At 41.5% G+C, this 26,835-nt stretch overlaps 1 protein-coding gene across 2 annotated transcripts in view; it reads left to right on the top strand.

The window, feature by feature from the left end:
• Positions 1 to 26,835, top strand: part of hipk3b (homeodomain interacting protein kinase 3b) — a 61,358-nt gene that overhangs the window by 29,552 nt on the left and 4,971 nt on the right. The window contains exons 3-16 of one of the 2 annotated variants that reach the window (XM_084718342.1): positions 2,898 to 3,021; positions 14,989 to 15,108; positions 15,633 to 15,719; positions 17,265 to 17,449; positions 17,534 to 17,693; positions 19,559 to 19,682; positions 19,779 to 19,900; positions 20,435 to 20,559; positions 20,887 to 21,054; positions 21,142 to 21,474; positions 22,596 to 22,742; positions 22,871 to 23,136; positions 23,661 to 23,712; positions 24,599 to 24,738. In XM_084718342.1, coding sequence (XP_084574468.1) covers positions 2,898 to 3,021; positions 14,989 to 15,108; positions 15,633 to 15,719; positions 17,265 to 17,449; positions 17,534 to 17,693; positions 19,559 to 19,682; positions 19,779 to 19,900; positions 20,435 to 20,559; positions 20,887 to 21,054; positions 21,142 to 21,474; positions 22,596 to 22,742; positions 22,871 to 23,136; positions 23,661 to 23,712; positions 24,599 to 24,738 — 2,153 coding nt within the window. The remainder of the gene's footprint in view (positions 1 to 2,897; positions 3,022 to 14,988; positions 15,109 to 15,632; positions 15,720 to 17,264; positions 17,450 to 17,533; positions 17,694 to 19,558; positions 19,683 to 19,778; positions 19,901 to 20,434; positions 20,560 to 20,886; positions 21,055 to 21,141; positions 21,475 to 22,595; positions 22,743 to 22,870; positions 23,137 to 23,660; positions 23,713 to 24,598; positions 24,739 to 26,835) is intronic. The other variant, XM_084718334.1, reaches the window with a different exon arrangement.

The following is a 26,835-nucleotide window of genomic DNA, read 5'->3' as shown; positions in this document are numbered from 1 at the left end:
TATAAATAGGACATGCCTGTGAGGCTAAAATGGTTGGCATAACTGCCTGGTTGGTTTCTGCTGCTATGTTGCCTGCTGCACCAGCTGTTGCAGGCATTTGTTTTGACCATGTGATAAATTTGTCTAAAACTTATTTTAGCAGGTCTTAAGTTTGCTGTTGCTAGCCATATGCTGGACACCATTCCATCCCATATGCCTCTAAAGACGTCATCGAGAAGTTGACTGCAGGATATGTTCAGTATGAAAGAGCAGGATTGCCTTAGTTGGTATGGTCAGCTGTCTGAAGTACACTTGAGCTAGTTGTCTTGGAATCCCATCCTTGTCGTTCTTTAGATTACCATAACCTATTTTAAATCCTCTGGATTCTTTCATGTTGGTAAATATTTGGTTGAGTGGATATATAGGCTACATGCTGAATGGAAGTGAAATGATACCTCTTAGTCACTTAAGTTTCTCTCTAATGTAATTTTAGGGCTGAGTTATTCTGAGCAATGCTGTCATCTACAGTATGTTGGCAATGAGCACATAATTATTATTGAAGTGATTGTCAGAGCATGATCTCAGTGTATTTATATTGATAAAGTTAAAACTACAAACACAAAGGTTAAATTATCCCCCAGCTCTGTTGTTGCATAAAATAAAGGATATAAGGAAAATTATTTTTTAGTCTCAACATGCATCCTTCGCCTTTTTAGCCAGTTCGCAACAGTATTATTTTTCTCCATTATCTGATTGTCACTCTCAAGACATTCCTTTTAAAATGCAGCATCCTGACATGTCTAATAGCCGTCTACTGTTCTACTGTCTGTGTGCTACATAGTCATTAAGGCTACACAATATGATAAAATCATACTGCAATTACTTGAGATTGTAATATGATTCGTCATTAGTGGGAATGAGAATTTTTGCCTCACAATTTTAATTTTCAGTGACAATACAATTCACAATAATACATGTTGTGGTCTGTACCAAACACACATTTTCTTACATCTGGAGAACAGTATTTGGAGGCCAGGCCATCTCTGCAGCACTATAGTACTTTGTTATAATGCTGTTTTGTCACACATTGTACCTTCATCAAAAAATTGCAGCTTCAGTGATTTGGATTTTGCACTTAACCATATTGCAGTTTCAATAATATTTCAGTTAATTATGCAGCTCTAACACGTCCTATTGATTTTAATGTCTTCAAAAGCCACTTTTGTACCGAAAGAGTAAAGAACTCGTTGTCAGTGCACTGTCACAGTTTATAGGCTTTAGTGTGTCCTAAACACAGAGTTCTTGACAGTTGTCAGCTTCTCTTACCTATATTGGTGCTGACAGGTCTGCGTCACCATTGGCTGTCTCTGCGACATGGCATTACAGTGCTATTATGGAGTCACTTGAAGTAACCCCGAGCCAGTGTGTAGGCGAAGAGGTAGTGACTGTGCTTCTTATTTCCTATCAGCCTAGGGCAGATACAGCAGCCTGTCAAAGGTCTGATCCTGGCCTGGCTGACCTGCTAACCCACTGACTCAGCCTCCTGAGGCCTGGTGACTCGAGTGCATGCACAACACTCACTTACAAGTCACTTGGCACCATTGCAGATGTACCACACAGTCCCACAGGCCATCAATAGGAATTCCATGAAATTAGTAATTAATTAAGTAACCCCAGAAAAACACAGTCTGCCTAATAACCGGAAAAGAATCAGCCAGGTTGGCAGACTCCTTTGTAATGTAACCTAGTTTACTATTCCATCAATAAGGCTGACCCTTAGTAACAGCCTAGCAACAGAGACGATTTTTAGTCCCTGTTGAGTCAGCAGCCAACTTGAGCTAATGCTAATGCTTTCTGGAGATTGTCAGATTTCCCAAACTGAACGAATACCACTGATACAAACACAGAACTGCTTTGCTAGGTCTCTTTTGGTGTAACTGAAAAAAAAAAAGCATTTTCCCATCAATAGATTTTGCTACTATATCTATGAATAACACATGTATTTTGAGCTAGTAGCTTCCAGTAACTCCATAGTGTTGTAATGTCCAAAGGTCAAAATGTATCTTAAAAAACAGATAGATGTAAGCATTTACAATACTCAAAGTGTCCTTTTTATCTCATGAAATATTCTGCTTCCCTCCATATTTTTTGGCATTAGCTTTTCAAAAACAACATTTTCAGAGTGGTCACAAAACTGTTGATGTAGCAGCAATCTGACAACACCTTAAATTATATTCATTAAAGAAAGTTGATTTAATTACTCTATTAATGTCGCTTTAACAGCTGCCAGAAATCGCCTAACTGAAGGTCATAACCTATCTAGACCCACTGTGGTTTGTAATCTATTTTCATGAATAAAAATGTTTCATTCAAGCATCCCCCATCCCCCACCTGGGTGGAGTAACGCTTTTAGTGATGAGCTCAGTGTGCTATCATGCTGATAGCACATGATACTGTTTGATCATATTTTAAATGTTTAGTTGACCAATCAGATTGCTTGGTCAGAACAACTTGTTTTATAATAATGGATATTTATTTGCACAAGACATCAGCAGCAGCCAGAGTAAAAATGGTCTTTAGGTTTATGCTTAGATCAGCTGTACAGTTTCTATGTAAACAATCAAATGTGAATAATTTGAGCACTACAACAGATAAACCTGTTCTCTGGAGCAGATAAACTAGTTAAAGAGAAGTTGTTTCTATTATGTATCAAAGTAGTTTTTGTTCTTATCTGTTATCTCACTAACTTTTCAGCTGTCTATGAATTCATAGAGATCTGTTTTCTATTTTGTAACATGGTAGAAAACATATTTTTGCAAAATTCTATACTTGTATAACACTATTACTAATGTTTTCATGTTAACTGTTATCATTGTGTGATCTTAGACTAACCGTTTTGTGTTTTGTCTGTTCCACAGGGCTCCAGAGATTATTTTGGGATTGCCGTTTTGTGAAGCCATAGACATGTGGTCCCTAGGCTGTGTGATAGCTGAACTTTTTCTGGGCTGGCCCCTTTACCCCGGGGCCCTGGAGTACGACCAGGTAAATAACCATCTTCTCACCACTTACTTTTTAGTTGCCATTGGTTCTTTTTGTCATCGTTTTTGAGATAGTTTGCACTTTTCAGCCTCACATGTGCACCTCCTGCTATCCTTTCGTTTCTGCTCTGTATGCTGCATATCCCAGCATCTTCAAATTCTGACTCAGTCTCTCCTCTCTGTACCGTCCCCACATGGAAAGTTTTATCCTCTTTGCAGCCTTTTCTCCCATTGTTCAGCCTCCTATCCCCATTCTCCCACTCGTCCCAACACCCATGTGCCCATGTGGCTGTCTAGGTAGCAGTACACCCTCGTTTCCACCCAGCCTGTTATTTTCCCTGTCTCCTCTCTGCCCCTCTTCTCTTCTTTCTTTTCTCCTCCTTCTTCCATTATCCCCTACACTTTTCAATCGAGGCAACCCACAGAGTGGGTTCACTGTGTTTGTTTTTGAGTTAGCATGCAGTCCAGCTTTCTATTACAGGCTTGCCTTCAGGTTACTGACTCAGACATGTCTCCCACTGTTGAAGTTTACAGGATCCATGTGATCCATGGCCACTTTAAATCTAAGTCTAAATCTCCTAAAAGACGTGTTGCAAAGATTTAGTTTGGAAGAGAAGCTGACAAAGCCATAAAAAGGCAGACAGGAGCGTTCAGCAGCAGATGGCTTGAAGCTAGGACAAGAATGTAACATTTTCACTGTGTGTACGGTTGGAAAAATCTGTTATTTTAATCTGTGTGAGATCTAGGCCTAATGCCATCTTAGTGGTACTGGAGGGATTTTCTGTATGAGGATGGCATGGATAGGAGGGAGAGGAAACTTTGGAGGTTAAGGGAAAGAATCTTTGGTGCATAATTACACATGGAAAGAAAGGCTGTGATGGATTGTCTGAACGAAGAATGAGACTGGGGGCTCAAGTGACTTCAAGTACCAAATTAGTGCAGTATTTACTGTTTTTTGGTGACGTACCTGTCCTGAGAATTGTATCAGCTGGTGTCTGACAGTGAGCAGAATGGCATATTGTTGTGATTGATGGTATGTCTATTAGAAGCTGTCTGATGTCTGCTCCCCTCCCTGTGGAGCCCTGACAGTGTCTTCCCAGGACTAGACTGATCTGGGCTTATGCTGAGCTGCTTTCCCCTGCCCCGGAGCCCTGTCTACTCAAAGCCTGCCAACAGAGCCTCTTGTGCTCTGTCCCATGCAGCACCTTACATTACAGTACTCAGCCCCGCTGCACATTGCACTCATACCAAAGTGTTTTTATGGCCCGGCGTCATTTTTCACTCTCCCCAGGATCGAGGCAGGGAGATAAGTCAACACCTCCGAAAGAGATTTGACTGGAGCGCTGCACCACCAGTCTAAATATGATGAATCTGTTTTCGCAGGAGCCAGTCAGCATGCTGCTTTACAGATATCTGGGGGGAACCTCCTCAATTTAGTGTGGGACTGCTTGGAGGTGATGGGGTGACAAGGGTGGGTGGGATATAATTGGCATAGACCGGAAGTGTGAGGGACAATGGAATAAAAAGCAAGATAACAGGTGTAAAGAAGCCTATGGCATGTATCAGATAGAGATCAAAACCTTCTGTATGTAAATTGGTGACTGCATTTGAATCCAAATACAGTGTTAACACTGGCAAGTGTCATCACTTTAGCATGTTGGATCTTACACTTCTTAGGTTACTGTCCGTTATTGTCTGCTGATTATAATAACTGCAGTTAATTTTAAACACTAGATGTTCTCAGGGATGATTGTACCATCCAGGCCATCCAAAAGCGTTATTAGGGGGCCAAGCCCGCGGGGACTGGGGAACGCGGATGCAAGCATACGCGTTTCCCAGTACCAGCGGTGCTGGGAACCCTATTGTAATTGCTCAGGTTTTTATTAGGGGGCCAAGCCCGCGGGGCCTGGGGACCGCGAATGCAAGGCATACGCGGTTCCCAGGACCAGCGGTGCTGGGAACCCTATTGTAATTGTTCAGATTTTTATTATTATTATTATTATTATTATTTTTATTCTTCCGTTACTAAAAGTCCTGCTGCAGGCTAAACCGTGCAAGGTAGGGCGGTGCAATTTGGAGGGCTGGCCCACACCCCCGCCCGTACCTCAGACGCAAAAAACTGCACACGTCCGCCAGCAGGGGGCGCTATAACCAAGGACAACGCGTTTTGGCCTATAACTCCCACACCGTATGTCGCACATTCAAAAACCTTATATCCCCATATTCCTTGAATGGAGCTGAGTCACTTTGTAATTGGCCACGCCCACTTCCGCCTAAATAATTTTTTTGCAAAATCGCGAAAACTGGCAAACCTGCTTTTTCCAACTCCTCCTAGGATTTTTGTTCGATCTGCACGAAATTTGGCCCGGACACTCTTCTGCTCCTCCTGAGCTAAAGTTATCAAAAGATTCTTTTTTGGGTTGAAAATTCCGCGAATTATTAACGAACAAATTTCTGTAGCTAGCCTTAAAAATGGAAAATCTTGCATATCTCGGTCAAAGTAAATGCTATCGACACCAAATCAGAGATCCTGGGTTGGCATGAGACTGGGAGCATATGAGCTCAATTTGGCGAATTTTGGACCCTAGGGGGCGCTAGAGATATGGGAAGTTTATATCTCTACAACGGCTGCACCGATTTCTACAAAATTTGGTCCGTACGATGGAGGGCCAGTCCTGAGGCTATATCTTCAAGGGGGTCATGACAGGTCGATGTGGGCGGGACTTATGAGAAGATAAACAAAAAAAATTAATTTCTGCCAAAGTATAACACTTAGGGCTTTGAAATTTTATGGGTACATGTAGAATAGGACTCAGATCCCGCCTACCGAAACTCGCCTTTGTGCTCCACTAGGGGGCGCTAGAACGCATTTTTGCCTATAACTTTCACATTTTAAATGACACGTTGAAAAATCTCATATTACCGTGTTCCCTGAATAGCGCTGGATTTTCTGACGTAGGCCCCGCCCACTTTCGCCGAAAATTCCCGTCGCTAAGTCACCACATGTCCGAAACCTACTTTTTCGTACTTTTCCTACAATTTAAGTGCCATCTGCGCCAAACTTTGCACATACGATGTCTAGACATGTCTGAGCAAAACTTATCAAAAGAATTGTTGCACGACAAAAAATGCGCTAATTATAACCGAACAATCTTTCAGCTAGCTTAAAAAACACATGTTGTGTCATATTTCGGTCAAACTAAAGTCTTTCAACTTCAAACTTAACACGGTGGTTCCAGAGGTCATCCGCAGACTCTGTGCCAAATTTGGTCCGGATCGGCCGATAGGGGGCGCTACAAACCCAAAAAATCGAGTTTCCCAAAAGTTGGTCGGATTCCTACGAAATTTGCTGCGCATGATGTGGACTCCCTCCTGAGGCCACCCGCCAACTTACGTAATGATTGGTCAAAGTGGGCGGGATTTATTACAACTACTCAAAATCACCACGCATTCTGCCTGTGGCACTAACAGTGCACACCCACTACAGTGAATACTGCAGCTCAGCGTCAGGCTGTGTCCTGACAATCGCCCTGAACTGGAATGCCGCAGCTAGGACGACAGCGCGCGTCCCCGCGATCGCCCCGAGCCCCGCGTCCCTCGGAGCCCGCGGCGGCGTGTTCCGAGGGCCGCGGGGACCGGCTCACGCGGGGAGGCTTGGCCCCCGTTCATAACTGCTTGCAGTTCTAGTTATTATTATTATTATTATTTTCTATTTTTATTCTTCCGTTGATAAAACTCATGCTGCAGGCTAAACCGTGCAAGGTAGGGCGGTGCAATTTGGCGGGCTGGCCCACCCCCCCGCACGTACCTCAGACGCAAAAAACTGCACACGTCCGCCTGTAGGGGGCGCTATAAGCAAGGACAACGCGTTTTGGCCTATAACTCCCACACCGTATGTCGCACATTCAAAAACCTTATATCCCCATATTCCTTGAATGAAGCTGAGTCACTTTGTAATTGGCCACGCCCACTTCCGCCTAAATAATTTTTTCGCAAAATCACGAAAACTGGAAAAGCTGCTTTTTTGAACTTCTCCTAGGGATTTTGTTCAATCTGCACGAAAATTGGCCCGTGCACTCTTCTGGTCCTCATGAGCAAAAGTTATCAAAAGATTATTTTTTGGGTTGAAAATTCCGCGAATTATTAACGAACAAATTTCCGTAGCTAGCCTTAAAAATGGAAAATCTGGCATATCTTGGTCAAAGTAAATGCTATCGACACCAAATCAGAGATCCTTGGTTGGCATGAGACTGGGAGCATATGAGCTGAATTTGGCGAATTTTGGCCCCTAGGGGGCGCTAGAGATATGGGAAGTTTATATCTCTAGAACGGCTGCACCGATTTCTACAAAATTTGGTCCGTACAATGGAGGGCCAGTCCTGAGGCCATATCTTCAAGGGGGTCATGACAGGTCGATGTGGGCGGGGCTTATGACAAGATAAACAAAAAAAAATAATTTCTGCCAAAGTATAACACTTAGGGCTTTGAAATTTTATGGGTACATGTAGAATAGGACTCAGATCCCGCCTACCGAAAATCGCGTTTGTGCTCCACTAGGGGGCGCTATAACGCATTTTTGCCTATAACTTTCACATTTTAAATGACACGTTGAAAAATCTCATATTACCGTGTTCCCTGAATAGCGCTGGATTTTCTGACGTAGGCCCCACCCACTTTCGCCGAAAATCTCCGTCGCTAAGTCGCCACATGTCCGAAACCTACTTTTTCGTACTCCTCCTACAATTTAAGTGCCATCTGCGCCAAACTTTGCACATACGATGTCTAGACATGTCTGAGCAAAACTTATCAAAAGAGTTGTTGCACGACAAAAAATGCGCTAATTATAACCGAACAATCTTTCGGCTAGCTTAAAAAACACATGTTGTGTCATATTTCGGTCAAACTAGAGTCTTTCGACTTCAAACTTAACACGGTGGTTCCAGAGGTCATCCGCAGACTCTGTGCCAAATTTGGTGCGGATCGGCCGATAGGGGGCGCTACAAACCCCAAAACATCGAGTTTCCAAAAAGTTGCTCGGATTCCTACGAAATTCGCTGTGCATGATGTGGGTTCCATCCTGAGGCCAACCGCAAACTTACGTAATGATTGGTCAAAGTGGGCGGGATTTATTACAACAAATCAAAATCACCACGCATTCTGCCTTTGGCACTAACAGTGCACACCCACTACAGTGAATACTGCAGCTCAGCGTCAGGATGTGTCCTGACAATTGCCCTGAACTGGAATGCCGCAGCTAGGACGACGGCGCACGTCCCCGCGATCGCCCCGAGCCCCGCGTCCCTCGGGGCCCGCGGCGCCGGGTTCCGAGGGCCGCGGGGACCGGCTCGCGCGGGGAGGCTTGGCCCCCGTTCATAACTGCTTGCAGTTCTAGTTATTATTTTTATTCTTCCGTTGATAAAAGTCCCGCTGCAGGCTAAACCGTGCAAGGTAGGGCGGTGCAATTTGGAGGGCTGGCCCACACCCCCGCCCGTACCTCAGACGCAAAAAACTGCACAGGTCCGCCTGTAGGGGGCGCTATAAGCAACGACAACGCGTTTTGGCCTATAACTCCCACACCGTATGTCGCACATTCAAAAACCTTATATCCGCATATTCCTTGAATGGAGCTGAGTCACTTTGCAATTGGCCACGCCCACTTCCGCCTAGATAATTTTTTCGCAAAATTGCGAAAACTGGCAAACCTGCTTTTTCGAACTCCTCCTAGGGATTTTGTTCGATCTGCACAAAAATTGGCCCGTACACTCTTCTGCTGCTCATGACCTTAAGTTATCAAAAGATTTTTTTTGAGTTGAAAATTCCGCGATTTATTAACGAACAAATTTCCATAGCTAGCCGTAAAAATGGAAAATCTTGCATATCTCAGTCAAAGTAAATGCTATCGACACCAAATCAGAGATCCTTGGTTGGCATGAGACTGGGAGCGTATGAGCTGAATTTGGCGAATGTCGGCGCCTAGGGGGCGCTAGAGATATGGGAAGTTTATATCTCTAGAACGGCTGCACCGATTTCTACCAAATTTGGTCCGTACGATGTAGGGCCAGCCCTGAGGCCATAACTTCAAGGGGGTCATGACAGGTCGATGTGGGCGGGGCTTATGACAAGATAAAGAAAAAAAATTAATTTCTGCCAAAGTATAACACTTAGGGCTTTGAAATTTTATGGGTGCATGTAGAATAGGACTCAGACCCCGCCTACCGAAAATCGCGTTTGTGCTCCACTAGGGGGCGCTATAACGCATTTTGGCCTATAACTTCCACATTTTAAATGACACGTTGAAAAATCTTATATTGCCGTATTCCCCAAATAGCGCTGGATTTTCTGACGTAGGCCACGCCCACTTTCGCCGAAAATTCCCGTCGCTAAGTCGCCGCGTGTCCGAAACCTACTTTTTCGAACTCCTCCTACAGTTTAAGCGCCATCTGCGCCAAACTTTGCACATACGATGTCTAGACGTGTCTGATCTAAAGTTATCAAAAGAATTGTTGCACGACAAAAAATTCGCTAATTATAACCAAACTATTTTTCGGCTAGCTTAAAAAACACATGTTGTGTCATATTTCGGTCAAACTTAAGTCTTTTGACTCCAAACTTAACACGGTGGTTCCAGAGGACATCCGCAGACTCTGTGCCAAATTTGGTGCGGATCGGCCAATAGGGGGCGCTACAAACCCAAAAAAATCGAGTTTCCGAAAAGTTGCTCGGATTCCTACGAAATTCGCTGCGCATGATGTGGACTCCCTCCTGAGGCCAACCGCCAACTTACGTAATGTTTGGTCAAAGTGGGCGGGATTTATTACAACTACTCAAAATCACCACGCATTCTGCCTGTGGCACTAACAGTGCACACCCACTACAGTGAATACTGCAGCTCAGCGTCAGGCTGTGTCATGACAATTGCCCTGAACTGGAATGCCGCAGCTAGGACGACAGCGCGCGTCCCCGCGATCGCCCCGAGCCCCGCGTCCCTCGGGGCCCGCGGCGGCGGGTTCCGAGGGCCGCGGGGACCGGCTCGCGCGGGGAGGCTTGGCCCCCGTTCATAACTGCTTGCAGTTCTAGTTACAATTGTAGTTGTGTTACAGTTGTATCTGATCTCCCATGCAAACACTGCACCTGAGTGCTCTATAACAGCTGCTTATATGAAGTCTGAGCAACTACATGTGTTGGCTACCTCAGAGGATTTCTAGTACCTGTGAATTTAAAGGGCTAGGCAATATATTGATATTATGTCAATGATATGATATGAGACAAGTGTTATCTTTTGTTGGTTTTAAAGGTTGCATTACAGTAAAGTGATGTAAAAGGCACCATCCCTACAGTACTGTCACACTGTGGAGGTATTTGGTTAAAAATATCATGATTTTGTTCACATCACCTAGCTCTACTTTGGAGTAGTTTGATCTACAGCAATGCATTGCATTTTAGAAGATCATCACATTTGCACTACAGTACAAATGCAGAATTACTTTTAGATTTTAGTCAAATGATTTGGCAGAAACAAAACCATCACTGCTTTTATTCAAACATTTTTGATGCCATACTTGTCCATGATTCGAAAACAAAAATCAGCTGCTCCAGCTTGACTTGATATAAATGAACGTGTGGTTTTCTAGCATCAAATTCAGCAGTTTTAGGATTTCGTTTTATTTATTTATTTATTTATTTATTTATTTATTTATTTATTTTTTACACCATTTTAGAACACATCTACCCTTTTTTTCCTTGGCTTGTAAGACGAAATGAGTTTGAAAGGTTGACAATATGGCATTCATAAATTGGTGGTAGTCCACGTGTTATCAGTCATGAATGTGTATATATGTGTGTTTGTAACAGAAGTTGAAAATAGAAGGATTGTAAATTCTTATCACCTAAAATAAATAGCCTGACTGACTGTATGTCAGTAAACAGTTAGGCAGCTGACTGCTGGTGTGAGGTGTCATCCAGGGGCCACAGGGTGATCTGGCTGGAACTGACTGAGCTGCTGCCACCACCGTCTTTCCCCCCTTTTCTTCTTCTTATCTTCCTGTGAGGGGGTCTTGTTCCATGCCACACAGCATATTGTATTTTTAACTCTGGCTCCTCCCCTCTTGCTCTCCTCTTTCCTTACTTCATCCCTGAGTCACACCATCCTTTACTTCACTAATGCAGCAGGAGGCTGCTCACCTCTTTGATGTGACAAACCTCACGATTCAGCCAGTGTCTCATTATGAGTGGCTAAGATTAGCCCAGGAGCCGGAGTCTTGGGTAGGCTTGGGTGGTATCCACTTTTTCATACCTTCATACCCTCCTGACATTTTACTGGGCTATACGGTATCATCAGGCAGTATTTGTGTAAAACTTGTGTAAAACGGCTTAACTACAGTGTTCTCCGCTGTACTTAATACTCCCACAATGTATGGGGAACTGATTGTCATAGCAGTGCTATTCCCACAGCTGGGAAACAACACATGGACACACACGAGCTCAGGAGCTTCGGTCTTGAGAAGATGCATCCTTTATTCGCCAACAAAGTCAAACCTAAACTGTAAATTTAGAGCGTGGTCTCTGTACATATTCTGCCATAATGACAACTTACCGCCTCACCTTTCCCTCCACTCAGCGTGCATTCATCATAACTTTGCCACTATAGCCAGTAATTAGTCGGTCCCTCATTAAAGTTAAACACTCACGATGAAACGCTACTATGACCATTTAGTAGTATGCATGTTTGCTAGCTTACCTTATCATCTGGACTGAATACAACATAATCAAAACAGGGGCAGATGCATCATGTTTCTTCCTCAAATGAAAGCTGTGTTTGTTGGCTCAGCTGTGCTGTTGTGCAGTGACTAACCCCTGGTGGTGTAAGCTGCATACTACAATACAGCATCTCAGTTTAACACCAAGGGGAGCATCTGTATTCATGACGATATTGAAAATCATACCATCAGGATTTCTTAATACCTGGTATACCGTAATATCTTTGTACTACCCAAGCCTAGTCTTGCATATGACTCCATTCCCCAAATTTCTGTTTTCTGTATTCTGTAAGTGGTGCAACCACAGGGGTCACTGCACACTACTGAGTAGGCCACACTAATGTGTGCTTGCAGATTTATTTTCTTTCTTTGGGGCATGGCCCAGCTGGCAACTTGGAGGATCTGTAAGAATTAGAGGATGTAGGCAGGGTCAGTGGAAGGATTTGGGTTAGTGGTGGTTGAGGCTCCAGAACAAATTTTCTTGTAATCTGGCACTAATTGAACCCCAGTGTCAAAAATGTGGAAGAGATTCATTGTGCACCGGGTAGGCAGGAGGGTGTGGGCACATAATTCAAAGCTGAGATGTACTTTTTATTTATTGCAGAGAGGGATATCATTGAAATGCATCTATAGTGCGCATTGTTATATGGACTGTCATAAAATTAAATGCTTGTCTGTGCTTTCTGTCTGCTCTGCAGCAGGCCCAGGCTCGCTAGATAGTTGTTTTGTGAAGCACTAGCTTTGCACCAGTGAGCTCACTGGTTTGTGAGATCTCTGCAGAGACACGCCTTCCAGGAAAAATAAGGGTTTTCCCATCCCAAGAATTTTCCCACCCACATGCACTGGTTGTGTTGTGTTTTTGCGTCTGTTGCTGTTTACATGTTGTTGCTGAACGACAGCTATATTATGGACACGAGAAGGGGAATTTAGGCAGTTTACTTCCAGGGTGAAGTTTGTTGGAAATTACAGTTTTGGTTTCAAAAATGAGGACAAGGGAGAGAGATTTTGGTTAACGTAAATAGCATGGAAAGCAAATCCAAGAAGTGGTCAGTGACATAACATGTTTTATGATGCTTGGATGTTTGTATGTCTTTATAAGCAAGGGGATTTCCTCCATCCCATCCAGGGGTTATTCCTAGATATATAGATAGAACAGTTGCAGCGTGCATGGTGTGATTAAGTGACAAAATCATCATTTGACAGACAAAAGTGACCATAAGGATTTAAATTTTATAAGTCTAAGATGGAATGAAATTTAAAAAAAACAAAGACTGTTACTTACAAATGACACTGTTTAATTTGGCACAGGAATCGACATAAAAACATTAAGTTGCAGATTGTAACTCTCCTGGCTCTATTTGTTTGATAAAAGACAAGACAAGAATAATAAAGACAAAGAATCGTGACCTGTGAACAGGTGCCAAGGTCAAAAAAATGCTGAATTTTGATTAAAAATATATATATATTTATAAAATAGGAGAATCACTAAAATCTGTTAAAAAGAGCTGTGTCTTATTTGTCCAGTGTAGTAGACCTAATAATATTTGGTACTAAATTTGGAGTCAGTGGGTCACAAGCTGTTCAAAACTGCAATTATTTTCTATTTAAATATTTATGTAAAATAATAACACATTAGCAATCAAAATAGGTATGCTAAATGAGACCAATTTAGCACAGCTTTAGTTATAGTTTTCAAATGGGAAAGTCAGAACGAACATATCAGTCTTGGGAAAAAAAAACACCTTTGGGTTAGATAGGCAACAACCTGCCATCTAAATTTCTTAACAGATGAAATTACATTCATCATGCACGCTGTCAGGATTCCAACAAATTCATTGCTTCATCATAACCCTAATGTAGCGAACTACCCACCCACCCACACACAGACACATCGCAGTATCAGAGACAGACGGATAAAAGCTGCCGCTTGAGCGTCACATTGGACAGGGAGGGCAACAAGAAGAGCAACACATGAGATGCTTCCAACAAAAACATTTTCAATCTCTGTCCGATTTTCACTTTTTAGATGTGAGCTGCCTCTTGGAGCTCACTCACAAACTCACACTTCTTCATGATCCTCACCATTCTCCAATATGCGCGGCTCTTTGCTCTGCTTTCTTTCCGTCTTAGCAGCACTGAATCTCTAATGGTTCTTGTCCTTAACACTTGGGTGTGATTGACGTCAGCCAGGCTTCTCGCTGGTCTTCTCTCATAAACCTGTATGTGACACTCTGGCCCCGCAACATCTGACTGACGAGCAACATTACGCAGTAAAGCATTTGACATTGAGACCACAGGAACCTTGTTATCAGTGAATACATGAAAAGACCCTGACACCTTCCAGAGATCATAAACACAAGTTGCGCTCAGTGTAGAGGTCTTACTTGGGTCTAGCCATTTCTCAAGAATGTGCCATGTTCAAGGTCTCTGTAACTGTCTCCACTATGTACTGTACACGTCCACACAGTACCTTTAACTCTGACGGACATGATGGTGTGATGTCACTGTGAATGACCTTGTAAACTATCATTAACCTGAGTTTGTATGTGTGCTGGAAACCCTTGAAAGCGATGCAATGTTTTCAAGTTTTGAAGAGTGCTTGGATTTTGGAAAAGGTGTTTGAAACTGCTTGAAATTGTAGTTGCATTAGTTTTCATTATAAATCACTAACTGACTAAATAGTTTGCCTTTCAGTCATGAAATAAGAAGGATATTGGCTCAGCCAGGTTGTACACATTTTGAAATGTGAGGCTTTGTTATTTTTTCCTTTCATTTGCCACTCTTGGTGGTAAGGTAAATTAATTAGAATACATTTATTATGTGTATAAATATGTAATATAAAGCTGTAAAGTGCTGGAGAAGTTTAAAATTGCACGTTGGAAATCCTTGAAGGGCTTGAATTTGACTTTGGAAAATGTGTAGAAACCCTGAGTGCTTAAAAGAGTGCATCAGTATAAGGTGTTTTTATGATATGATTTTGGAGAGAGTGGATTAGGGAAAAATTAATTATAGTGAAAAAAAACAGCATTCATTCGTTTCAATGTGGTGTTTAGAATGGAGATACATGTTGATAATTTCATGCAAAATGGCATTACAGATCTTTTTTATTCCACATTAAACCCATGAAAATTGCAGTTTTCTTTAGCAACAGATTTTTTTTCTTCTTCTATTCAATACTGTCTTTTCTCCTTTCCTTCCCTCCTTATGTCCAACAGATTCGCTACATTTCTCAGACACAAGGTTTGCCAGGGGAACATTTATTGAATGCGGGGACAAAGACAGCGCGATTCTTTTGCAGAGAATCCGACTCACCGTATGCAGCATGGAGACTAAAGGTGAGGAGTGTTTACACAGGTGAAACATATGACAAGTTGGCTTATTACCATTTACTCAAAATGACTAACCTCTACTCTTGTTTTACTACAGTAAAAGGTCATGGGGAAAATTCTACGTTGGCTTTAATGCAATCAATAGATATTTTCTTCCTCTGGGGAATAAACAGAGCAGTTTCTTATAAAGAAATAATGATAGCTTTCCAAGAAACAAGCATGCACAGAAAGACTAATCCTCAAGATAGTCTTATCAAGTCAAAGGAAATATTACACATACTCACAGCCTGATTAGTCACATTACTTCACATATTGTGAATCAGTTTAGTTTAGCCTGAGTCATGAATGCCCAACCTAATTCCCTACTTTGGAAACTCAAGCTGTGATTATGCACGTTTTTAATATGTCTACAAAAAATATATGAACTAGTTTACTGCAACATATGGTATTAAAATCATAACAAGCTAAGTACAGCAACTGCTTCAGTGAATTTAGTTCTTGTTTCTACTAAACATTTTCTTCTTCTGCAGTCTACAGATGAGCATGAGACGGAGACGGGAATGAAATCAAAGGAAGCGAGGAAGTACATCTTCAGCTGTTTGGATGACATAGCGCATGTACGTTCAGCTGTGCGGACCACAGTGTACTTAATTGGACTTCAGAGGAAGTTCAACATCACATGTTTAGAGGATACAGGCAACACTGTTTTTACCAGAGGAAGTACACATACAGCTACGTATGAGCAGAATAGAGTGTACACTTCTTATTACTCGGAAAGAAAAAAGAGCCTCTAAGCTTAACTTCCCTTCAGTTAAATGTTAAACCCAAATTTAAAAAAGTGAAGGTTCAGGTTTCACTCACTATTCTCTGTAGAAACAGACCACAGGTGGAAATTCCCCAGGCAACAATCAAAGCATGTTCAAGTCTGTACTTTTCAGAGTCAGAGGAGATTCTTACGAATTCATGTGCATGACTAAATATCATTTCTAGGAAATAAATGTCATATTTGAAAAACACTCATTCATCATACACAGCTGCTTTTTTTTTTTTTGCTTTTTTTGATAGTTCAGATTATTTGAAGTGGGGTTGTGTGAGGTACTATTACCTGTGGTAGATGCCATTTGGCACATCCCCAGTTTGGAGAAGCAGAGAGGGGGGCATCAGTGTGGAAGCTAAGCAATGAGCTGCTGTGAACAGGGTCAGCAACAAAACGTATTATAGCCACCTTAGAAGGTTCACCAAAAAAAAAAATCAATATCCATTCAAGTGTATGCTATATTTAGAATAGTTTCACCGCTTTACCTTGCTGTCAGACAGCCTTCTCTGACAGGAAACTGCAATTATACAAGCCAGATATCACTTTCTCCAAACCAACCATACTCCATAGGAGAAATCTTGGGTGATCCGAACTGTCCTTTAAAACACAGAAGTCATGCAATAACACAAACAAACTAACAAATCCAGACTGCAGTAGACCAGCAATTCAAGTGTTCTGTAGTGGAGTTTTGTTGGTTCATATTGAGTGATATTTGGCTTATATAACAGTGGTTTCTCGTCAGAAAAGACTGTCTGATGGTAAAAGTAAAACAGTTAAAATATTAATATATAAAATATATATAAATATATATAAAATTACTTTACTGATCCCATCCACAGCAGTTCATTACTTATCTTCCATGCTGATAGTCCTTTCTGCTTTCCCAAACTGGCGGTGTGCACACCACCATCCACTTTAGCTCATACACTGACTATGGATAGCCCCACTTCAAATAATCTAAACTATCCCCATGTCATGAGAGGTTGTGTCATAGAAGGGAGATACATTCTCTCCTGATGGGTGCAGCAAGGACTACAACCCCTCATGTCATCCATTAAAGGACTACAGAATCCATAGTCAGGAGGGCAGTCAAGAGAAGGGTTGTTGCCCATCTGAACCAGATGAACAGATTGCCCCAGTGAGGGTGCGGAGAGACAGCTCTGAGGCAAACAGAGGAGCAGTCCTTTGGTTTTGTTAGAAAGAAGATGGTGAACTTCAGTTTTAATTTACATACCAGTTTTGGTTTTGTTTATCCTCTGAGAATAAGTTGTCATCACATCACACCCATTAATATGTTATTGTAGAGATGAACAATCATTTTGACCAGTAAAATGTTGTATTCCAGGTGAACTTGGTGATGAATCTGGAAGGTAGTGACTTGCTAGCAGAGAAGGCAGACCGTAGAGAGTTTGTGGGCCTGCTGAAGAAGATGCTGTTGATTGACGCAGAAGAGAGGATTGCCCCTGCCGAAGCTCTCAGCCACCCCTTTGTGACAATGCAACACCTGCTCGATTTTCCCCATAGCAACCAGTGAGTCTTTGTTGCTTTTCGGACATGTTGTCATTTTGACTTTCCCACATAAATCAAACTGTTCATGTCATCCCTTTGCTGCAGTGTGAAGTCATGTTTCCACATCATGGATGTTTGCTGGACTCGTCCCAGTGCATACGAGGCGGCCAACAGAAATAAAGGCCCTTTCGTCAGACCTGTTACCACAACCGCCGCTGTCTCTGTCAACCACCCATTCAGCAAGATGACCGGTGTCCACACTCAAGTACGTCATTCGGGATGTTTTTGCTTCACCTCCTGCCATTTCTATCTGTGTGCAGTTGGAGGTTTATTACACTTAAACACAGTGGTCATCAATCATCATAAGTTGGTATATATATTAATAACATAATTATCTTGTTTGTTGAAATGGGCATTGATAGAAACACATCACAGTATCTGAGTGATGAAGTAATCACAGATGGCGTGCGTTATTGACATGCAATGTGTTGTTCTGTTCATCTGCTCCTCTGAAGACTGATCATGTAGACAATTTCCTCACCGTTATTGCTTTCGTGTGTGTGACTTGCCCATTTTATTGCGTCTCAGCACGGCTGTCATGGCAACAAAATCACGTCATGTTTCTGAGGTCATGGCAACAGTGCAAATCAGTGTTGTTGCCGAGGAGAAAAAAGGAGCTGACCCTTTTTTGGCATTGGATCCTTATAATGCAAAACATCTCAAAAGCCACAATACTGAGGATGACATGAAAAGATGACTAAAAGTGACACATTACTTGTTATACTATGTAGTAGTGACTAGATATGTGTGATGTAATGAGAACTTGAAATTTCACATTGAACTGAAACTTAACATTCCTTGTACAATAAAAGTGCTTGGATATAACTCCTTTTTCCGTGAAGGAGTGTAGCAAATAGTAAATCTTTATTGTTAAGGAGAATTTTACAGTAAAACGTGGTGGCTTTTTTAGTATTATCGCCTGAAAGGCTGCTTTGTGTTTACTATCATGTGTGGGGGGCAGGGCTACATGCAGGAGCCACAGCAGAACAATATAAGCCTAGTTCTCCTTAGTCAATAAATGTGATTATAGCCAGGCACGAGAGCAGCATGAGTAGTGAAGCAGAGGCACATGCTCGACTGTTCTTTGTTTATCGCCCAAGCCTGTCTCAAAGAGTAAGTTCAGCAGTGTTAAGTTATCCAGATTTTGAAGAAATCTAACCATGGTGAGCCTTATCTAAATTGATCTCAGCCCAAGATTTACCAACCAGCTTCTGAGCGTGTCCATATTAAAAGTGTTCAGTCATAGACATTATCAACAGATAAAGGGATTTGATTAGTGTAGGTCTTGAATACTTTTTGATTCAGTACCCAGAACTTCCTCTGGACTAGATTAGCTAAGTGATCTAGGTTATGGTGTTGAGCTACCACAGGTGAGCCAAGTGAGCCACTGTCTTACCTCTGAAAAGCCGTGGATATGCCAAAGTTAACAGACTAACCCACTAATCTCTCAGTACAAAACAAGTTTCTGGGCTCTGTCTGACTGCAAAACAGACTGCTCCTGATGGAGATGTCGCCATCTACTGGCTCTCTAATGCTACTGTTGATTATTTTAATACCTCAGACAGTCTGGTCATGCCCCTTTTTTCTTTTAGTTTAGGGTAGTTTTTTAGTCCCTTGCTGGACCACGTATTGTTTTTTTCCTTTTTCATTCATTATAGAGGAAGCAGTTCATATGAAGGTAACAAAACTAAAATACTGACATTGCATAACACATCTATTCATTTGGGTAATATTCTGTACATTAGGAATAGTTTCCACTCGCATATTGAGAAAGAATGAAGTGAAATAAAAATAAGATAATAAATAAGTAAATTATGTTAATAATGCAGAAAAGTTTCTATCCAGGAGAACCCCAGTTCAACACACTCCTAGTCACATCTTTGAAACATAATTCAGTCACAATTTAAAAAACACTGTAGCCTCCATCTAAACCTCATATTATTTTGATTATTATTTTTACTTCACTAAAACTGCGCCTCCGTGACCTGAGTTCTTATAGTTTGAAAATATTGTTGAATCTTGTGTAGTTATCACATTACCCACTCTTATCTATTCCATCCTCTTTTTTAGGGGTTAGCTCCATCAGCCCCCTCGGTTATGCACCCTGGTATACCACTGCAGACAGGAAGTGGTCAGTTTGGATGCAGTGATTCATTTCAACAGGCACTCATTCTGTGTCCCCCAACCATTCAAGGTAGGATGTAAAAATATTGATTTCTTTTGTTTATTATTTTGGTTGGAAGATTAAATATCTCAAAGCCAAATATTTTGCTGTCTGTTGTTTCTGCAGGAATCCCCACCAACACAGCTAAACCAGCAGGCTACTCTGTTCGAATGGAGGCGTCCGTGCCCCTGGTCACTCAAGCCCCCCCCATCCAGCCCATACAGATCAGACCTGGAGTCATCACACAGGTAAGGTTGGGAATGATGGTAATAGACATTAGAGAACAAAGGCTGTGGTAGAGAGACAGCTTGGCTTTATTAGTAAGTGTTGATCAAGTCAATAGTTTTGATAGCTACAAGATAGGTATTCAAAGTAATTTAGAACAGTGGTTCTCAAATAGAGGCCTGGAGACCCCCAGGGGTCCATGACACTCTGCAATGGTGTCTGTGATAAGTTTTTGACATACACATATAGTGTGTATATGCATATACTTATGTTGTTTTTAATACATGTCTAAAATCTTTCTAATGCATGTCCTGTGTGGTGTTCTTTCATATAACTAGGTAGAAGTGTAAACAAAAATAGACTACATCAGATTATTCCAAGCTACATACATGAGGGAGTCCTCTGAACCTCTGAATTAGATTGATTTAAAAACACACTAATACAAAGAAAGTGTGTTAATGAAGTTTAAAGTTGATCTTTGATGCGCAAGCTGATAGAAGCGTCATTGAAAGGACAATTACTAAATGTAACTGCTTTGCTTGTCTGCACTTCGACAGGCCTGGTCCAACCGTGCACAGCAGATCTTGGTGCCCACTTGGCAGCAGGTGACATCAGTGCCCCCACCACCAACCACTTTGGCGTCTGACACTGTGGCAGGATCACAGAGATTGGGTGACTGGGGGTAAGCAATTTGTTTGTCTGTTTCAGAAGTGTTACAGCACAATATCTTCTTAACACAATATCCTTATCTTTTCCATGTATATGTTTCTTATAATTAAAATGTATAGTATTATATAAAGCAATATTTATCAGTTCATTTATTACCTTTAGTTGCTACGTGCACCTTTGGGAATGGCTGTACTGCTCTGATACGGCACACTTGCTCCCCTGAATGTTAATGATCGATGAGTCATACATGTCCTTTGGGACCAGCGACCGAGACCATTTTGTCAGTAATGGTGCTAAAGGCTTTTGGCTCAATTTGCAATGTTCTGTTTTCTTAACGCAGGAAAGTGCGTCCCCATGGTAACCATTACAGCTCCATGATTGCACACCCTCAGCCATTTTTAACCAACCAAATGACCATGTCCACCCACCAGCCAATCAACATAGGCATTGCACATGTGGTGTGGCCACAGCCAGCTGCCAACAAGAGAGCCAAGCCTTGTGTGAACAGGTATGTCACATAACTAAACTAAAATACATATACATAGACTGAAAGATGACTTTGCATTTTCTGAATGTGACTTGTTTTCTTCAACAGAGGCAGCAACTTCTCCCAAAACACGAACATCCAAAATTTAGCATGCCAGTCCCCAAAGATGGCCGATATAGCAAAGAATGTGCAAGAGGTAGAGGAGGAGGAAGCCAGGTGCCCAGAGGCAGGGCACACTGCTGGAGAGGAGCGAGGAGCAGAGCAGGTGGAGGAAGACGATGAGGAGAACTGCTGTAAAGTGGAGTCAGACTGTGAGGAGCTTTCAGTGTCGCAGGAGCAGCGGCAGGCCATGGTGATCTCTGACCTCGCCAGCCCGACTGTCAGCGTCATCAGTATCAGCAGCGATGAGGACGAGAGTGCACAAAGACACTCGATGGGAGAGTGAGTACAGATCACCTGGTTCTTTTTTGTTTTTTGTCAACATTTTTGACAACAAGAAAATGCAGCAGTGTGTTGCAGACAAATGGCACACAATGCATTTTCAGTTTTACAATATTTCTTCCCAGGCCCGAATCCTCTTAATCTCCCTGCTTAAACTCCTGCCCACAGACCTGAGTGTCTGGTATTATAGATAGGAAAGATAGCAGTAAAAGGGATATAATAACAATAGGCTATGGTGTAAGAATATAAATAGTAGTATAGTAGGAAAGTGTTGTAATGAGAAAAAAAAGAAAGAAAAAGATCACAGACTCCTTAAACATTGCACGACTTGATTTTCTGGTAGTATAGATAACAGAGGCATTAACAATGGGTTTTAGTCAAAGAATAAAATAACTAACAATCATAGTAAATTGTTGTAGTGAAGACAGCAGAAAAAGAAAGTATGAAGATTTTCCTTTTTAAAAAGTGTATGAAAAGTAAATTACTGATCAAAAGAGAAATTGGTCTTCAATTGCAAAGGCCACTGTAGTGCTGCAAACATACATAGCACCCATATCTTTGCACACATCCGCAAATAGGGGCTGAGTGTGAACAGGCAGCAATGCACTCACACATTGCAGACAGGTGTAGAATTTCACTGGCAGGCAGCTTGTCAAAACAAAAAATTATTTGTTGCCACTGGGAATAAAATCAGAAGAACCTCTCAGTGAAAATTACATTTTTTTTTCTAATTGTAAGAAAGGCATGACATTGCGTATCCAAGATTTAAAAGACAGGGGAAGGGAGGATTTTGACAGCAGGTGAATTCTTCTGCTTACAATTAAAGAGGTGAAGGCAATGCCATTAGTTTGAATATTTGTTGTAATGTTATCCACTGATCTTGCAAAAATAGCTATGTCAGTGGATGGTGGAATTTGCATCTGCAGTGTTTCGGAAACCACATTGAAAAATGACTCCCCAAACTAATCTGGGACATGACCAGAACATATGTGTTAGGTCACATGGGGAAAGTGATCATCTATCACATTTATTCTCTGCTGTACTGGGTTCCTTCTAACAATATGTCTAAATTGTATTGAAGATGTTTGTGTCTTTTTTAATTGTTCTCTTACTGCACACAGGTGTAAGGGTAGTGCAGATTGCGAGGCGTGTCAGAGCACTGTCAGTATGGAGAGAGTCTGCTCCCTCAGCAGTCCAGACAGCACGCTCAGCACGAGCTCCTCAGCCTCAGCCCAGTCCAGCACCTCACCCTGTAAACACCCCAGCAGGTATGATCAATGCTTCTGATTCAAACAAAAGCTCCTGCAGATGTTTTGCTCGCTTCCACATAAGCTGCTCCAATGTAACAAATGAGATATCTCTCTTACCTTCTTCCTCGTTGGTTGCCCTCTTGCAGTATGTCAGACGACGAGCAGGAAAGTGGTTGTGACACAGTGGACAGCTCGCCTGCCTCGGATGCCTCTGGCCATGGCAACAGTCCCTTCACGGAGCAACGCTTCATTGCTGGTGGCAATCAGAATTGTGAGCCCCGTGTTGCTTGTGTTGCCCCGGAAACAGAACCTAGCAAGCCAACGGTTCGTACTGTTGTGGTGCCTCCAATGAGGGTGCAGAACAATAACAACAACAACCCTGCTGTCATCAGTGAAACACTTGGCAACACAGGTAAAACTGGATATATAATGCTCTGGTAACACAAATAGATTGTTTGAATGACCTAATAATGTCAAGCCTACAGACAGAAATATTTATTTATATGCTTAAATTTGTAGTTTGGATACCCAGAGAGGGGCACCACCACGGAAGCTAAGCAATGAACTACTGTGGACACCAACATAATATATTTTAACCACATAAAAAGATCCACCTCGCAAAAAATCAGTATCAGTTTAAGTCTATGCTGTATTTAGAATATTTTCAGCACTTAACTTTGCCATCAGACAGCCTTTTTGTGACGCGAAGCCACCATTATACAAATATCAGTCTCTCCAAACCAACCAAACTCCATTGGCAAAATCTATAATTTTATCTCACAGACCATGGGAGTTGCTGGTCTACTGTTTTTCTTCTTCACACTCATGTGTCTGAAGTACACTCTGATGTTGTTATCCCCTCAGTAGACCAGAAGTACATGAGTAGGTCATGCTAGCGCAGAGATCCAGTCACCACTGCTGCTGTCTGCTCCACAGGTCACATGGTCTGGGATTATGCTGTCTTTGTAGGCCACAGAGGTTCTCACAGGTGATTATGGGCGACCTGCCCTGACGTATCTGCTCTGATCTCTGGAGTGGATATTTGTTTGCTGTCAACACTTATTCTACTCTGGCTCCAGACTTTACTCTCAGAGCCTCTGTGTCTGTGTGGATGTGCACTTCTTAAAGTTACATAAGACATGCGTAAATGCCCTGCAAATGTTTAATGTCCTGACTGAAATATTCAAAACATGGATGTCAACCAGAGAACATTCTGGTTGACATCCATAAAACACAAATGTTTGAATGTTTATTTCAGGTGTTAAAAAGGAGTTACGCATACTATATGTAGGCTTTATAACAGCTGTTGTCATTGGGACATTACTGTATTTTTGATTCATTTAAGATCTACCTCTTTATTGCTTTAAAACTGAAGGTATAACTAAATCCTCACAGAAAATCATACAGAGTCGTGTCACCTCTCATGTCAAAAGCATCTCCCTCTCCAACCCACAAACTATTGCAACTAAAGCCTCACATGAAAGGGCACAGATTGCTATTCTAGTGCTACCAGGAGTATTTATAGTTGATGGTCTGACCCCACTATAAGCTCTATGAACAAGCTTAGTTACAAACTCCTCCCAGATCCCCCCAAACATATCTATTTATACTCACCCAGATCATATTCAGAGGACAGATGTCACTATATTTAAAGGTTTGGAGCTGATCAAATGCAATTGAAATCACTGACAGGCCTACAAAGCCTCCTGCCAAAACTGTTGCCATCTCTGTGGTTGAGGCAGGATCAAATCTCTGGTTGTATCTTTTTTTTGCCTTTGTGACATTGATAGTGAGACACCAAAAAGTCTGCATTAACATATGTCATCTCCATCTCTCTGTGTTGTCTGTCCTCTTCACATGACCTCCCACCTCAGTCTTAGAGTCTTCATGCCAGTCCAAAGGCCGAAGTATTCCTGGGCGACAACATCACCACTCCACTCCCCTCCTCAACAGGCCGCAGAAGATCACCCCGGCATTCCAGCCCCAGCAACAGCAGCCTATAGGCTTTGGGCAGGTGAGTACCTGCAGTCACATAAACATGAAATCACATTAACATACACAACTGTTTTATTTCCATTTAAGGGTTGCTGGCTGCAGAGAGGCATTGAGGACATTCACTCCTATCAATCAAGCAGAATTTACAGTACATTTGTATGGCCATAAGGGTTGCAAACTTTGTGCATTTTCCCTAACTTAGTTTTGAACGTGTTACCAATCAATTAATCATGAATAATTAATTAGATACAGAACACACTTTTCTCAGCTTATGGTTTTTATACAATTCAAGTGCTACATTAGTTATGTGAAGCATTATTCACAAAGCACAAACAATTTTAACAAACTTATTAGAGCTGCAATTATTAGCAATTGTGAATTGTTTGTTGTATTAATCACAAACTGTTTTGGTAATCGATTAATTGGTTTGAGTAAAAAAAAAGTCAAAATTATCTAATTTCAGCTTCTTAAATTTGAAAATCTGGTTCTTTCCACTGTAATGACAGCAAACTGATTATCTTTGGGTTGTAGATAAAACAAGACATTTGAGGATGTCATTTGGGCTTTGAGACATTCGTTTGACATTTTAACAAATTTCTGATATTATATAGACCAAACGACTAAAAGACCAATCAGGAAAAAATCAACAGATTAATCGGCAATGAAAATGATCAATGGTTGCAGCCCTAAACAGAATAATAAAACAGTAATAAAATAATGTCAAATGGGTTCCAAATACTGCCTTTTCTAGCCAAACACGACGGTCAAAGTATATTGTGAGAAAACCAGTGCGCTCTGGAAAACAGAATGCAAAATACATGTTGTCATTAAAAAAAAAAATCAATTAATTCTTAATAGCAAGTATTTGATTAAAAATTAATCATTAACATCCTAATGGCCAACCGAGGTTTAAAGACTGGTAGAGTTGATGCTGGTTTTGGACGGGCTGTCACACTGACCACAATTGGCAGTTTTTGCTTGTGGAAAGTCTCATTTTATAACATTGTCATGTCAAATTATTGTATCCTGCATCTGTCTCTTCACTGAGACTGAATAAGTGAAGAAGTTAGAAAACCAGAAAGTCCAATTTCTCAAGTGACTAAAGTGGTTGTGACCACACACTGTGCATTTAGGTGATAAAGAGCACAGCATTTGAATTGCAGATATTTCCTTTCATAGCAGAGCAGCAGCCAAGAGCACACTTCATACTGCAAATGGAACTTAATTCATCTGCCACAGTAGCTTTTGTAGCTAACAAATTTATCAGCTACACTCAAGATTACTCACAGTCGGTGGGTGAACATTTCCAACTGTGTTAAAACGCAATTGCATTTTCCTGTAATACTGCCTTACTTATAGCATTGCCACTAAGACAAAGATACATTGTAATAGAATACAGCAACACAAAAAACTCCAAGGCTCTGTCTTCTGAAACAATTGAAATGCCTTTATTGTCACGGCATGGTCATGTTAGACCTTAAACACCTCTGTGTTTTAGTATCAAGCCTTCATCAGGGAGTTAGTTTTGACTTGGAGCCTGTTTTAAGGTCAAATATGGCCATGCTGTGACAATAATTGATCGTTTTAAAAGCAGGCTTCTAACAGGTACTGTATATGCTTGCTGAGATTTTGCAGTTTGTGGGTTGAGGCAATTTGTTGAGTGATTGGTTTATATTTGCTGAGTCAGGTTATATAGGATGCCTACTAGTCTACTTCAAGACAGACGACAACAATTTTTGTCATCACGTGATTTAATGTGTTGAGGAAATGAAACAGGGCTTAATAATTTGAGTATACAAGTAAAAAGTGTTTAGAAATGTGTCATTTACCACAGATGTAAGGTGCTGAAAATGCACCTTGTAAGTGCTTGAAAGGTGCTTAAATTTAACTTTGGAAGAAGAGTAGGAACCCTGTAAAAGAGAGTGCCTTGGAGTATTTTATGTATGTGTCCTTATCCAAAGACCACCTCAAATAAAGAACTTTTCATCCAGGGATTGCTCCTATCCAAGCATTTTTTTTTATTTTTACAGATAAAAGAATATTGTAGTGTCATGATGAGATGTGATGATGTCGTGTAATGAGAGACACAGCACTGACATGTAAAAATGTGGCGACA

The sequence above is a fragment of the Lutjanus erythropterus genome, chromosome 1 (assembly GCF_056507025.1).
Source record: "Lutjanus erythropterus isolate fLutEry1 chromosome 1, fLutEry1.hap2, whole genome shotgun sequence".
In the NCBI taxonomy this organism is placed as follows: domain Eukaryota; kingdom Metazoa; phylum Chordata; class Actinopteri; order Lutjaniformes; family Lutjanidae; genus Lutjanus; species Lutjanus erythropterus.
This window is presented reverse-complemented; position numbering and strand designations above follow the sequence as displayed.